This window comes from Nicotiana attenuata, unplaced genomic scaffold (assembly GCF_001879085.1).
Source record: "Nicotiana attenuata strain UT unplaced genomic scaffold, NIATTr2, whole genome shotgun sequence".
NCBI lineage: Eukaryota > Viridiplantae > Streptophyta > Magnoliopsida > Solanales > Solanaceae > Nicotiana > Nicotiana attenuata.
The window spans coordinates 315,586-328,274 of NW_017670407.1; the positions used below are offsets into that span (position 1 = coordinate 315,586).

The following is a 12,689-nucleotide window of genomic DNA, read 5'->3' on the forward strand; positions in this document are numbered from 1 at the left end:
TTTAGCTAATGAAAGCAAAGCTAAAGCAAGAAATTGGAAAATCTCCCTAAAAAGTCTCCCCAGGCCCACGTCTCGGAGTCGGGTAAAAGTCACAAAATACGAACATTCATTCATTCACGAGTCTAACCATACAAGAATTAGTCGAATCCGACCTCAAATCGCCTTTCAAAACACTAAATTTTAGTCTATGAAGTTTCTACCTCTTTTCCCCAAATTTCCAACTCAAATCCCTAATTAGAAGATAAAAATAGCTATAGATTCATGAAATATAGCCAATCCGAGTTAGAATCATTTACCTCAACAATCTTCTCGAAAAAATTGCCTCACACCGAGCTCTCAAATTTTGCACACAAGTCATATTCCACATTACGGACCTACTCCTACTTCTGGAATCGGAATCCGACCTCGATATCAAAAAGTCCACTACCGGCCCAAATCTCCAAAAGTTCGACTTGCCATTTCAAGCCTAAATCAGTTACAGACCTCCAAAATACAATCCAGATATGCCCCTAAGTCCATAATCACCCAACAGAGCTAACGAAATCGACGGAACTCTATTCCCGAGTCGTCTTTACACAGTTCCTACTACGGTCCAAATCCTAAGACTTAAGCTTCTGTTTAGGGACTAAGTATCCCAAAACACTCAAAAACCCAAAACGAAACCTCCCGGCAAGTCATATAAGCAGAAAAAGATACGGGGGAAACAGTTAATAAGGGATCAAGGCTATAACTCTCAAAACGACCGGCCGGGTCGTTACACGTATAGTTTGGGTCATCGGTTTATTTCATTAGTATGTAAGTTTGAGTTTTAAGTTCTTTGCATATAAGAACTATAGCTATTTCATGACATGTCTTTTCAGTTTCGTGTATCACTCTTTGAGTAATTGGATATTGTAGTGTCTTAACTACATATTTAATATAGAGTTAATTAATGCAAAGGTGATAAATGAATTAGTTTAGAAGGATGAGAAACGTATATGTGCATTAGCATTCAACCCGTTTTTGATGTACTTGATCAGGAATTCAGGATATGGAGATTGGCTTCCGTTTGCAACTTGCCAATCACAAATACATACCCTTTTTTTTTTTTTATAGAAGAAAACTAGAACTCGACTAGGCGGTGATAATGCAAACAGAATTAAAGACATTCGTACTAATAACGTGTTAAAAATGAGAGTAAAATAGAGCAATATAGTAATAGAGACAAAATACATAGGAGGAGAATGTACAAGTTATCTTATTCAAACGTATTTCTTGTGTATCTTCCAAAGGAGAATAACATACTATTTATAGGTTACAAAATCTCCTTCTTAATTTGCATGTATTAAGATGAAAATAGAATAACACTCAGCAACGAAAAACTATCTATTCACCCCTGCACTATTTATCAACCAGGTAAAATACAAATTTTACTCTAAAAAACTTCACACTTAACCTGTTTGGTCAAACTTTTAAAATTAATTTATTAAAAAAATATTTTTTCTCTAAAGTACTTTTCAGAATACTTTTGGTAAAAAGCAATTTGTATTTAACTAATCAAATTGAAAAATATTTTTGAGTAAGCAATTAGTATTTGACCAAATTTTTAAAATAGTTCTAAATGTATTTTCTCAAAAGTTTTTTTGAAAAATGTAAAGCTATTTTTTTCAGCTTCCCAAAACAGCTTCCGCTTCTACTGAAAAATACTTTTTCCCCTTCTAAAAGCTTGGCCAAACATTTTAACTTTGAAAAAAAAAAAACTTTTGAAAAAATTGGCCAAGCAGGCTATAAGAATTGTATGCAATGAACACTAAACAGGGTAAATGATATTTATAGAATCAAGTCGCCGAAAATATAGTCATAAGTAGTTGACGATAATAACTATTTATCGGTATCCTAAAAAGGGGTAAATACTTACTATAAGGAGAGTAATTATAGTGTAATTTCTTTTTACCACGAGGGTCAATTGTACACGATCTTATCCTGCAAGAGACTATTTCCACGGTTCGAACCCGTGCTATATTTCCATTTCAATACTGATGCACAAAAATCTAAGTGGATAGTCATGGATTCAAGAAAAACAACAACACTATAATAGAGTATTAAATTGGATGATCCAATTTCACATTTCGAATAATGTACACCTCCATTACTCTATAACAATTGGCAAAACAAGCCATTTATGAGTTCCCACCAATAACAACATCTACAATTGTATGTATCTTTGTTCCAATATCTATATTCACTTGCAGAACTTATTTTTTTGCAAGAAGCATCTTAGCTGGAGCTCTTATGATGCTTAGCTCCATTCCCTGGTGTCAGATTATCTGGAGCCGCTCTCTTGAGTCTCGACTGCAAATACAATCATAAGCAGTGCAAATTCATTACAACATTCATTAGAAATTTGGCTGAATGCTGAGAAAAGAATGAATACTAACCTTCTCTTCAGCACGCTGCTCCAAGTGCCGAACAAGTATATCTTTGGTGTCTGAGCAAATAACTGAAAATTCAAGACACGGAACAATAAGAAGTCTTCAGTGAGAAATGTCTTGAATAGTTGCACATATGACTTTTACCAGTCCTTCGTTCAAGTGTTCGACTTTTTGCATGAAAAGGTACTCTTTCAGATGATTAGAACACACAAATTTTATGCCCCAGAAGTTCTCTCCCACGAATTGAGATTTAATGGAAGAAAAGAAAAGGATTAAATATTAAACATTATCAAACAAACTACCAATAAGCACATTATGCAAAACATCATGTTTATAGAACATCGGAGAAAGTTTTTTACAGATGTGAAGTCCATTACTCCTATTATTTTCCTTCTAAGGGACTTTTGACATGCACATCTAATATAAGATACATCTTTGAAGCTAAACTCCTTCCCGGGAGAGAATTTTATAAAGGACTTCGTCGAGCAACTTGAACTAGAATCTCCCATCTATAGATTAGAAACAGAACCCATTTTGAACGGACACTGATAAATTAGAACAGACTTTGTTGAGCTACTTTGCCCTCTCGGGATAGGGGCAAGGTCTGCGTACACACTACCCTCCCCAGACCCCACTTTGTGGGATTTTACTGGGTCGTTGTTGTTGTTGTTGTTGTTTGTTGAGCTACTTGAAGTACAATTATCCATTTATTAAGTGTTTTTTTGCATGCTGTAAAGACATGAGTACTCGGAGAAAGGGCATCAGTGAGAGGAAATTTAAGGTAGAAAGAAAACCCTATTTGGCGACTATTACTCGTAAAGCATTAAACTCACTTGGTCATTCGACTTAACTGGCCTTCACTCTTCAGCGTCGCAACTAAAAATGCATTGCCAAAGGACATCTTAATAAATCCATGCACCGTGGCACTCCACTCATAACCCATGCACTGTAGCATTATACTCATAAGACGTTCTTTCTAAACGGTACCTCAGTGGCATCACTCTTTGATCAGAAAAATAACTCATCAGCCTCACTAGATACCAGGGTGGTAAACTTAAAACTACATTTATGTCTTATGGAGTTTCAACCTTTAATAAGAAGCACCATTTCTCCAACTTTCTTGAAAAATAAAATATCTTATCAAGACAAATCTTAAGACCCCAGGAACCAGACTTTGCTACAAAATTTTCCAACATTTTTAACAATATTTTGTAGTCAAATATCATTTAGTCAGAGTAAGCAGGAGGCATGACCTATACACTTAGATATAACAAGTAGTCAAGTCAATCCATTCATTAGTCACTGGAGTAGGGGGTTAGGTTTTCTAGTCATTCAAAATAATACCAATCCAGAAATATAACAACATAATAACAGATAAAAACAACTAAACGTCAATCCCAGGCTAGGTGTCGGCCATGTAGAAAGTGGATATAATAAATAAAGGAGAATCTTTTTCTTGTCTTACCTTGATTTGGCGGAGGAAGAGTCCGATCATGAGTAGGGCAATAGGTTACTGGTGTCATTTTCTGGAGACAAAGAGAAACATAAAATCAGTAAGGGGCAAAGAAATCCATATTCTGTCTATCAGAAAAACAAAAGAAATAGTAGCAGATGCCTAACAGCTATAAAAATTAAGGAAACTAAGATGACTTTAGCAACAAAAATTCATGCATGGAACACTGACGTAAATGTAAAATTAACTCTTATACGAGACAAGTGAGCTCTATAAACAGGTTTTCTGTTCCTTCGGAGCAGGATATTGATTTCACTTTGCAGTCAAGCCATTCTGAAAAATGAACTTCCAAAGAAGAGAGTCCATCAAGCTGACTCTCACATAAAAACATTAATGTTAATCATCCAACCACAGGACCGCCTGAAGAGCACCTTTTGCATATCATAAGATTACCATGCAATAGTGAACGACTGAACGTATACAGTTTCCCGCAATAGCGACCTAATAAATTCAGCTTCAAAGCAACTCATTAAAGGGAAAGTATCATAATCAACTTTACTCCATGAATTAGGGAAGGAATTCATTATCCAACAGTATTCTCATATTCAGTTTCTCAATTTTGCAATCACGCAACCATTGCAGAGAAAATGAAGGTCAACCAAAGAAATCCAGAATGCCACAATAATCACAGTACTGTTTATCAGTTGATGATAATATCTTGAATCTAGTAATTTGCAGCTCTTCTATATCTATTTAGATAAGCAATAGAGATTAGAATCCTTAAAGTCATTAAAAGGTATGTCACAGAACCTAATTATTCAGCTGTAGAGAACACGTTGAGTTATGGTTAATGTAATGGAAGCATAGTGAATGATGACATAAGATGCAAAGCATGGCACCAACTCCTAAAATTGTCACGGAAGGAAGACAATTAGCTTCCTAGCAGTTCATATATACATTTAAGGGTATTAAATTCTGGTAGAACTTAGTATATTGAAGAGTAAGTAAATAGAGCTGTGCATATATGAGGAAATATTAGGTTGAAGTGTAAGCGGAGTAACGTGCCCACCTGGTCCCTTATAGGAAAGTACATCTATAGGTGCTTGGCTGGTTATCTAATATTGGTAATGAATTAGCATGGGAAAGACGGCGAAGATGGGTTTCGACATTTTCCATGCGGTCCTCTAGTTGAAACATTCTGGCCAAGATTTCAAAAACTCAATTTTGGTAAAATTTGTGTATTACAAGGGCTAGGTGGAACAGAAGTACAAAAAACCTAGATAGAGAAAGAGACAAGCTACGTCGTGCATGAACACAAAACAAGAAACTATGTTCAGGGTACTCGACCGAGGAACAAAAGGCAAAATAGAGAAAGAGACAATTTTATATCCAGATAAATATAAACTTTTGTTGCGCTAAGCAGCATCATAGGGCGAAACAAGAGTAATATGAATGAATAGCTGGCTGCTACAGCCTTGGATTATTTTCAGGAGATAAAAGGAAATATAGGAAACGAGTACAAGAAAAAAGAGGTAGCATGAATAAAGAGAAAGCGACAAGGAGGAAAACAGCAGAGTGGAGGAAGAAGATAGAATCAGCCTAAAACTACAGTAGACACATCTCTGGTGTTTGAATCTTCAAATCTGATTCGAGGCTTAGGAAATAAGAGGACCTTTAATTTGGAGAAACCTCTTATTCTTAGCCATAGGATTTCGTCCACCCCCCCCCCCCCCCAACCCCACGCTAAACGTCACCATAATAGATAGTCATATCAAGATAATTATAAAGTTTCTAAAACAGGCCTTGTATAACATGAACATCCAAAAAAACTTGTTACAGGATTATGCAATTCTACGTAGGTTATATCACACAGGAAAAAGGATGATGAGGCTTCTATTTATTCTTCTTCATTCGTTTTTTCTTATCAGAGTACAATCTTTTTTCTCCAAAAGAAAAAAAGAGGAGAAATACAATCTTCCCTTACTAACTCGCCTTCAGAACAAGTTTTTATGTATTCGTAAGGCAAATTCTTTGAACATTCTACTTTTCATCTATAATGTCTTTAAATATTTATCATTTGAGTTTGAAGGAACAAGTGAAATAGCACTACACACTAATTATCACGCCATATTTATCATTTAAGTTTGAAGGAACAAGTGAAATAGCACTACTCACTAACTTTGAACTGTAGGACATGATCATGGAGTTGTGCAAACATCAGAGCAATCAAACAAATAGATCTCTTAAAAATCCAAACAACTGTCACAAAAACCTGGCTGAGAAACAATCAGATGGTAAAAAAAAGATGTTCTTTCTTGAGAAAATTACTTTTAAGAGGCAAAGGCACATTAATAACTTCCTACATTAGCTCCTTGATACTTCAAATAGGTATATTTCACACTTCTAGTGGTATTCGGGCGGCGAAGCCATCTTTTTCTTCGTCGATTACACTTACACTGTGTATATAAGTAAAATATTGATTTTATATATATATATATAGTATAGCATATATTGATCGCCCTTTGTCGGAATCTTTTTTAAAGTCTGAACACCCTTGAGGAAATCTTTGGCTTTGCCACTAGTGGTATTATATTTATGCCAAACAATCTTTAGATAGGCATGAACCTTCCCGGCCTTCATTCAACTGATAGTTTCACAGTCAAACATGGGCCAATGTAAACAAAACTAGAAACTTTTCACCCATGCATATAAAACAACAATGACAGAACTGAAGTTTCAAAGCTGAGCTGCATTCAATTTTCAACTATTACAATAAAATTGTAGTTACACATGCCACATGGCAGATACTGGGTCCACGTGTGTAAACCAAAGAGTAGAGGTTTATGCAAAGCTGAATGTACCATACTTTGAACCTGACATCTGTTAACAACAAACAGCACCCACCTCCATTCTTGTTTTGAAGTGATATGCAAAATGTATATGCACCAAATATTTGTTTAACCAGTAAATTTATTAGAAAAAATGCACCCAAGAAAAAATGATACATCATCATTTATCAGTTACAGTTCAAAGATCATTCTTTTACATATCAAGTATCAAGAAAACCCAAGAGTTTATATGAAAACGAAACGTCTGAGAACCCATTTTCAAACAAAAACAAGAAATCACACCAGGCTCCTCAAGGAAGAGTCGTTTTTTGGCCAGATGACTACCTTACACAGAGACCCTTAACGTAAACTGGTAAAGAATCAAACAAAAGCACATAAATTCATTACACAACCTCAAAAAACATAGCAAATAAACAGAAAATGAGCTTTTTTTGAGTGTGTGTGTGTGTGTGCGTGTGTTTACAGAGCAAACAGAACAAAGGGTTGGAAAAAACATCAACTAAAAACTGGAAAAAGTTAAAAAAAGGAAAGAGGAGTAGATTGATGAAAAGGGTTGTCAGTAAAACAAAGATTGAACTTTTCTTTACACAAAAAAAGAGCAAAAAGTAAAGAACAAAAAAATGGTGCTTACAGAGGAAGTGGAGGAATTAGAAGGTCGGAGCTGGCTAAAATTTTTGGGGTCAAAAGAAGGCCAGCCGTCACCGAGCATTGACTCCATGGATATGAGTAAGGCGAAGAAGATGAAGAAGTTGGAATTATGGAGAGAACAATGCCGGTATGCCAATGGTACAGACACCGGTATTGTAAATTGAAGTTGCGAGGATTATATATATAGTGGTTTTTTGGCACAGTGGTGTTTGACAGAAAAGAAAAAATGTTGCATTTTATGGTGTACACTTGTATACACCTCGCTTTGTACTATGAAGTTAAATTTTCCAAATGTAAATTGGATTTTTAAATTAGTTTTTATATATATTTAATCAATTTTTAACATAAATATAAGGGTTGTGCTGAAGCTACTGGATTTGGCCAAATTCCTAGTTAATCTCCTACCTTAACGCGTGATATCACGTATATATTGAGTTGGTATAAGTATAGTTGTTATTAAATGTTAGTAACCCAGTTCTGAATTTATTTTCTATACATATTTAATATGTTTCTTAATACAAATATAGAGTTTGGATTAGAGTTATTGAGTTCAGTATAACTCGTAGCTAATCTTCTAGCTCTACGTGTGATATCACGTATACATTGAATTGCTATAAACATTGGATGCAAATCGTTTTTTAAATATAAATAAAGACATATAATCCACGAAACACGAATTAAATCACAAATATAAGAAAATTTTGAAAAATTAAAAGATCTAAGAAAACAGATTACATATAATATTACTTAAATTTGATTACTTATGAAAAAATAAAAGGAGATATTTAGGTAGGTCCAACCAATCTAAATAAATGTATAACTCATTAAAATCACTATAATCCACTTGAAGATTCATCAATAGAGAGAAAACAGTCCATAGCGCTATACACCCCCCCCCCCCCCCCCTCATCTCCCAAAGTCAATGTACCCTCTACTTTACTCACCCTTGTTTGACCATCCTCATTCCTCATATTCTGTTGGTCCTTCCTCTTTTGGATTTGTTATAAAAAATGTTTAATTAGTTGAGGTACTAAAAGACATTTACATTATTGTTAGTCAACTTATCTGGATCAACTTCTATGTCCCAAACAATATTAGTTTACCGTATTTAAATTATAAATTAAAGTAAAATATACATATTAAATGTTTATGTGTAATTTTTACGTAAAAAAAAATGTGTTTACCCTTAAAATCGGATTAACTTATAAATGGTTTTAAGGATATGTAATTTCACTTGGCACAAAACGATGAATATAAAAATTAATGATAGAAGTTACAGTAAAATAAAGCAAACCAATGTGATGAACAATTATGGCCCTCGAGGTAATTACCCACGGACCAACTAAACAAGCTATTGAAAGTATGAACAGGACAACAGAGATTGCAAGAGATGAAAATGTGGTATATTGCTTTGATATACTTCAATGTAAGATGATTACAAATGGTTAAGACCCTCTTTATATAGTAGATGAATCCTATTCACGATATAATTCTAATTACAGAAGAAAATCCCATGATTAGCTAAATAACCATCCTTGATTTGATCTGTTCCGAGATTTTTGCCATGATCTTCGACCAATCACGGATATCTCGCCTTTCCGTTATTATGCTATCTTTGTTCTTGCTCGATGTCTATCCCGTTTGATCTCGATCATTACTAGTCTCGATCTCGACAGGTACCTCGAGTCTCGGACTCGGTACCTTATCCTCGTGTCTCAGTCTGATATGCAACGGGGCTGACCCTCGATCCATTCCCCTGGTCTCGGTTAATCAATAAAATCGGGTGGGGCCGATTTTGACCATATACAGATAGTCGCCTCGTTTTTTAGAATGTAATGACAAGAAACGAATTGAGTTTTCGAGTCGGACCTCGGCTTACCATGACGTAAGCATTATGACGCAAGCGACCGAGGTGACTGAAATGTCCCATCAGTTCAATTTCCCAGGCATTTAAGGCGCGTTAGTTGCGGCCACTAGCAACTTTGAACCGTCGCTGTGAAACCCATAAATAGGCCTCTTTTCCACTCTTTCAAACTTTACGTTTAATCTCTTCTGCTCTATCTTCATAGCTCTTTGCATTCTTCAAGTTCTTCATCTGCAAATCTTCAAGTTTTATTGCTAACCTTTTTTTAAAACGCCAGATATCCTTGTTGATACCCAAATTTTCCCCAAAATATTTTAAAAATCGCATATATACCTTCAAAATCATGCATTAATAGCAATTGGTATTTTATCACAATTTTTCTATATTTTTATTAATTTATCCAGCATTTTGGTTTCCAATAAATAATTATAAAATGGCATTACAAATGATTTCAGAAGCATCTTTTGATTTAACTTATTATTTATGGCCTTATTTGAATCAATTATTTCATAATTGGCCAAATTGGCATCTTTTGGATATAATTGCAATAACTTTGCAATTATAGCCCAATAATATGATTTTATACTATTTTTTACCGAAATTTAATCATTTGTATTTTTTTAAAATACTAAGTAATCATTTTTAACTATTTCCATGCATAAAATTCATTTTTTTTTTTACAATTATCAGCTATTTTTATAAATTGTTTTATTTAATTTAATTGGATATTTAACAAATAGCCAATTCCATTTCAATTCTAGCCTAATTGAATCAGATCCCAACCCAATTAAATTAGCCCAAAGACCCGGGCCCAAACCTAAATCCTACCCGACCCAATCCCTGGTCCAATCTGGATTGTTGATAAATTCTAATCAACGGTCCAGATCCCCCCTTTCTATAATTAACCTAAAAGACTAACCCCCCCCCCAAACCCTCATTTCTCTCATTCTCTCATCACTCTCCGCCATCTCACCCTCTCATTCTCTCTCAAGCTCTCTGCTAAACCATGGCTCCTCTCGCCGGCCGTTGGTTCGCCGGTAACCATGGTGGTATCACCACCATCCCCAGCCCCATGGCTCTCTTCCTATGCCGTTTTTTGCTGCCTTGAGGTCCTCAAAGGAACCAGAAGTCGGCTCACTCACCTCCCATGGTTTCTATGTCATTCTCAGGCCGTCCATGACCATCCGAGTAAGATTCTACCATCTCCGGCTAGAACCTATGGTTTCTAGGCCGGAATTTCTCCATCTCTGGGTTCTCTCTCTGAAACCCTGATTTTGACTCTTGATTTCTAAGATCTGTGACAAGATCTAAGTCTATTCGAGTTATCTTTACTGTTTTCTTAAGGATTTCTCCGATTTCTTCTAAAACGACTCTTCGTCTTCAAACTAAGGTTTCTTAACCCCTCTTAAAAACAGCTTCTCATCTGATTTTCAGTATTATTCTATGATTTCTACTATGTTTAAATGTTTATTTTAGTTTTCTCATTTTATCCAAGTTATTATGTTAAAACCCCAAGTTTCTTGGGTTTGGCATGTGATTTTGAGTTCGTTTTGATAATGTGTTCAACTAATTTGTACGTTTCTGTGATTCTGTGATTTTTACCCTATGTTTGCTCGTTAAGGTTCCTGATTATGACTATTCCTGCCTATTATGTGATTTTACCCTAGTTTGTTCATTAATGTTTCTGATTCTTCACTTCTCCTACCTGTATCATGTTTATTCTATCAATTCAGACTATGCTCTACATGAATCCTTAATTTGTATATGATTTTTTGCCCTACCCGGCTTCTTAGAGTTCTGATTTTTGCTTACTATATGCTTGCTCTCATAAGGTTGTGCTAAATCAGTGTTATTTTGTACTTTTGAATCCTTGAGTCTTTGTGATTGATCCTTCACTGATTTCACACGATACTCTCTACTGATTTTTAGCCTTGTAAAATATTTTCTGACCTTAACCTTCAGTCAATCATGCTATTAATTGATTTCTTAAGTATTTTCCTTGATTGACATGTGCTGAACCTAGCCTCTATTACATGTTGTATACTTGTACTATGCTGAAAATATTTCCTTATTCGTTATGCTCAGCCTTATACGACTTCCTTCCTTATTTGTCACGTGTTTATTACCATTTGAAGTTAACTCCTTAATTGAAGGGAGTACTTACCTTGATTTTATGCTGATTGATTCTGAGACCCCATAATTACTGATGAACTCTGATTTTTACCTTATTTGCTACCTGCTTTCAAACTATAAATACCTTGGTCTTTCATTAGCACACACACGAACACATTGGTTCGAAAACTCTCTCTCTCTCTCTCACTCAAAACTCTCTAGCTCTCTTTTGTGATTACTTACTACTGTTCTAAGTTAGCCGGCTGCAAGCCAAGGCTAACTATTGTTCTCTCCTATCCTTCACCTTTTGTTTGTTGTCACTTTACTGGTATGTCCTGATTTCAATTAAAAGTTTCAAAACAACATGTTTCTTTTATTACTTCAATTCCTATTGTTTCTAGTTTGTTTTCACTTATGGTTCTGTTGTTCAACTTGCAACTAATATGTTTACTTTCTTGCTTCATCAGTATGCTCCTGAATGTGTCCCCTCCCTTAGACTCAACATGTTTATGAAATGTTATCCCCTTTTTCTAGTGTACCCAATATGACTCTCCCTTAATAATGTTCTATGCAAAGTAGTTGGTTATCTTTAAGTGACCTGATTCTGTATTAATTCTAAAGTTCCTTAACCCTTTAGCATGCTGCTGATTCTGTACTTAAGTGCTCCTATAACTATGTGTTTACCTATGTGAGCTATGTATCTCCCAAATTCCTTGACCCCCCGTTTGTGGCTGCAGAACCTGCTTTGGTTCTATGATCTTTGGCTGTGTATGAACCTGTTTTTGGGGTGCTATGTTTGGACTGTTGTTTACTACTCCACTTTTTTTTTTTTCAAAACTGGCTCTGTTGGCTTTTGTAATACTATTGCAAACAAGTCCCTTCTCAAATTGTTTCCCTGCTCAAATCTTTTCAAGCACTCTCACATCTACTCTTAGGTTTTAAGTTCTGCCCCTCTAATGTGTGACTGCTTAGGGATCCCTATGAGATCCCTCTGAACTTTGATACATTAGAGCTGGCCCTTCCATACTGCACTTACTCAATTATGACTATGAAATCTGGGTGTGAGCACTGTCTGGGATCCCTTGAGATCCTTAGGGAACTCTGACACACCCGGATTATATGAAAGGCCATGAGGAAATCTGGCATTGGAAATTTTAGAAATCTGGGCCTATTGGTAGGCTCCCTATAGAGTAACTTCTTATTTTTCTTATCTACTTATGTAATTCATTCGATATTGGCATGTAATAATTTGTAAACACACATTGGGGTTTGGATAGTGAAAATGGGAGGGTAGCTATGCATGTTATAGATATCAAAAGGGTAGAAACCATGCTTTAGGTCTATATTTCCTG

The 12,689-nt window shown here is 35.3% G+C and overlaps 1 protein-coding gene across 1 annotated transcript; it reads right to left on the reverse strand.

Annotated features, from left to right (window-relative positions):
- Window positions 1–2,049: 2,049 nt before the first annotated feature.
- On the reverse strand, window positions 2,050–7,558 carry LOC109238987. Its single transcript, XM_019405485.1, has 4 exons — window positions 7,345–7,558; window positions 3,877–3,937; window positions 2,418–2,479; window positions 2,050–2,331 (listed from the first exon to the last, which is right to left on the reverse strand). The coding sequence occupies exons 1-4, from the start codon at window positions 7,429–7,431 to the stop codon at window positions 2,257–2,259; spliced, it is 285 nt and encodes a 94-aa protein (XP_019261030.1). The 5' UTR covers window positions 7,432–7,558; the 3' UTR covers window positions 2,050–2,256.
- Window positions 7,559–12,689: the final 5,131 nt, after the last annotated feature.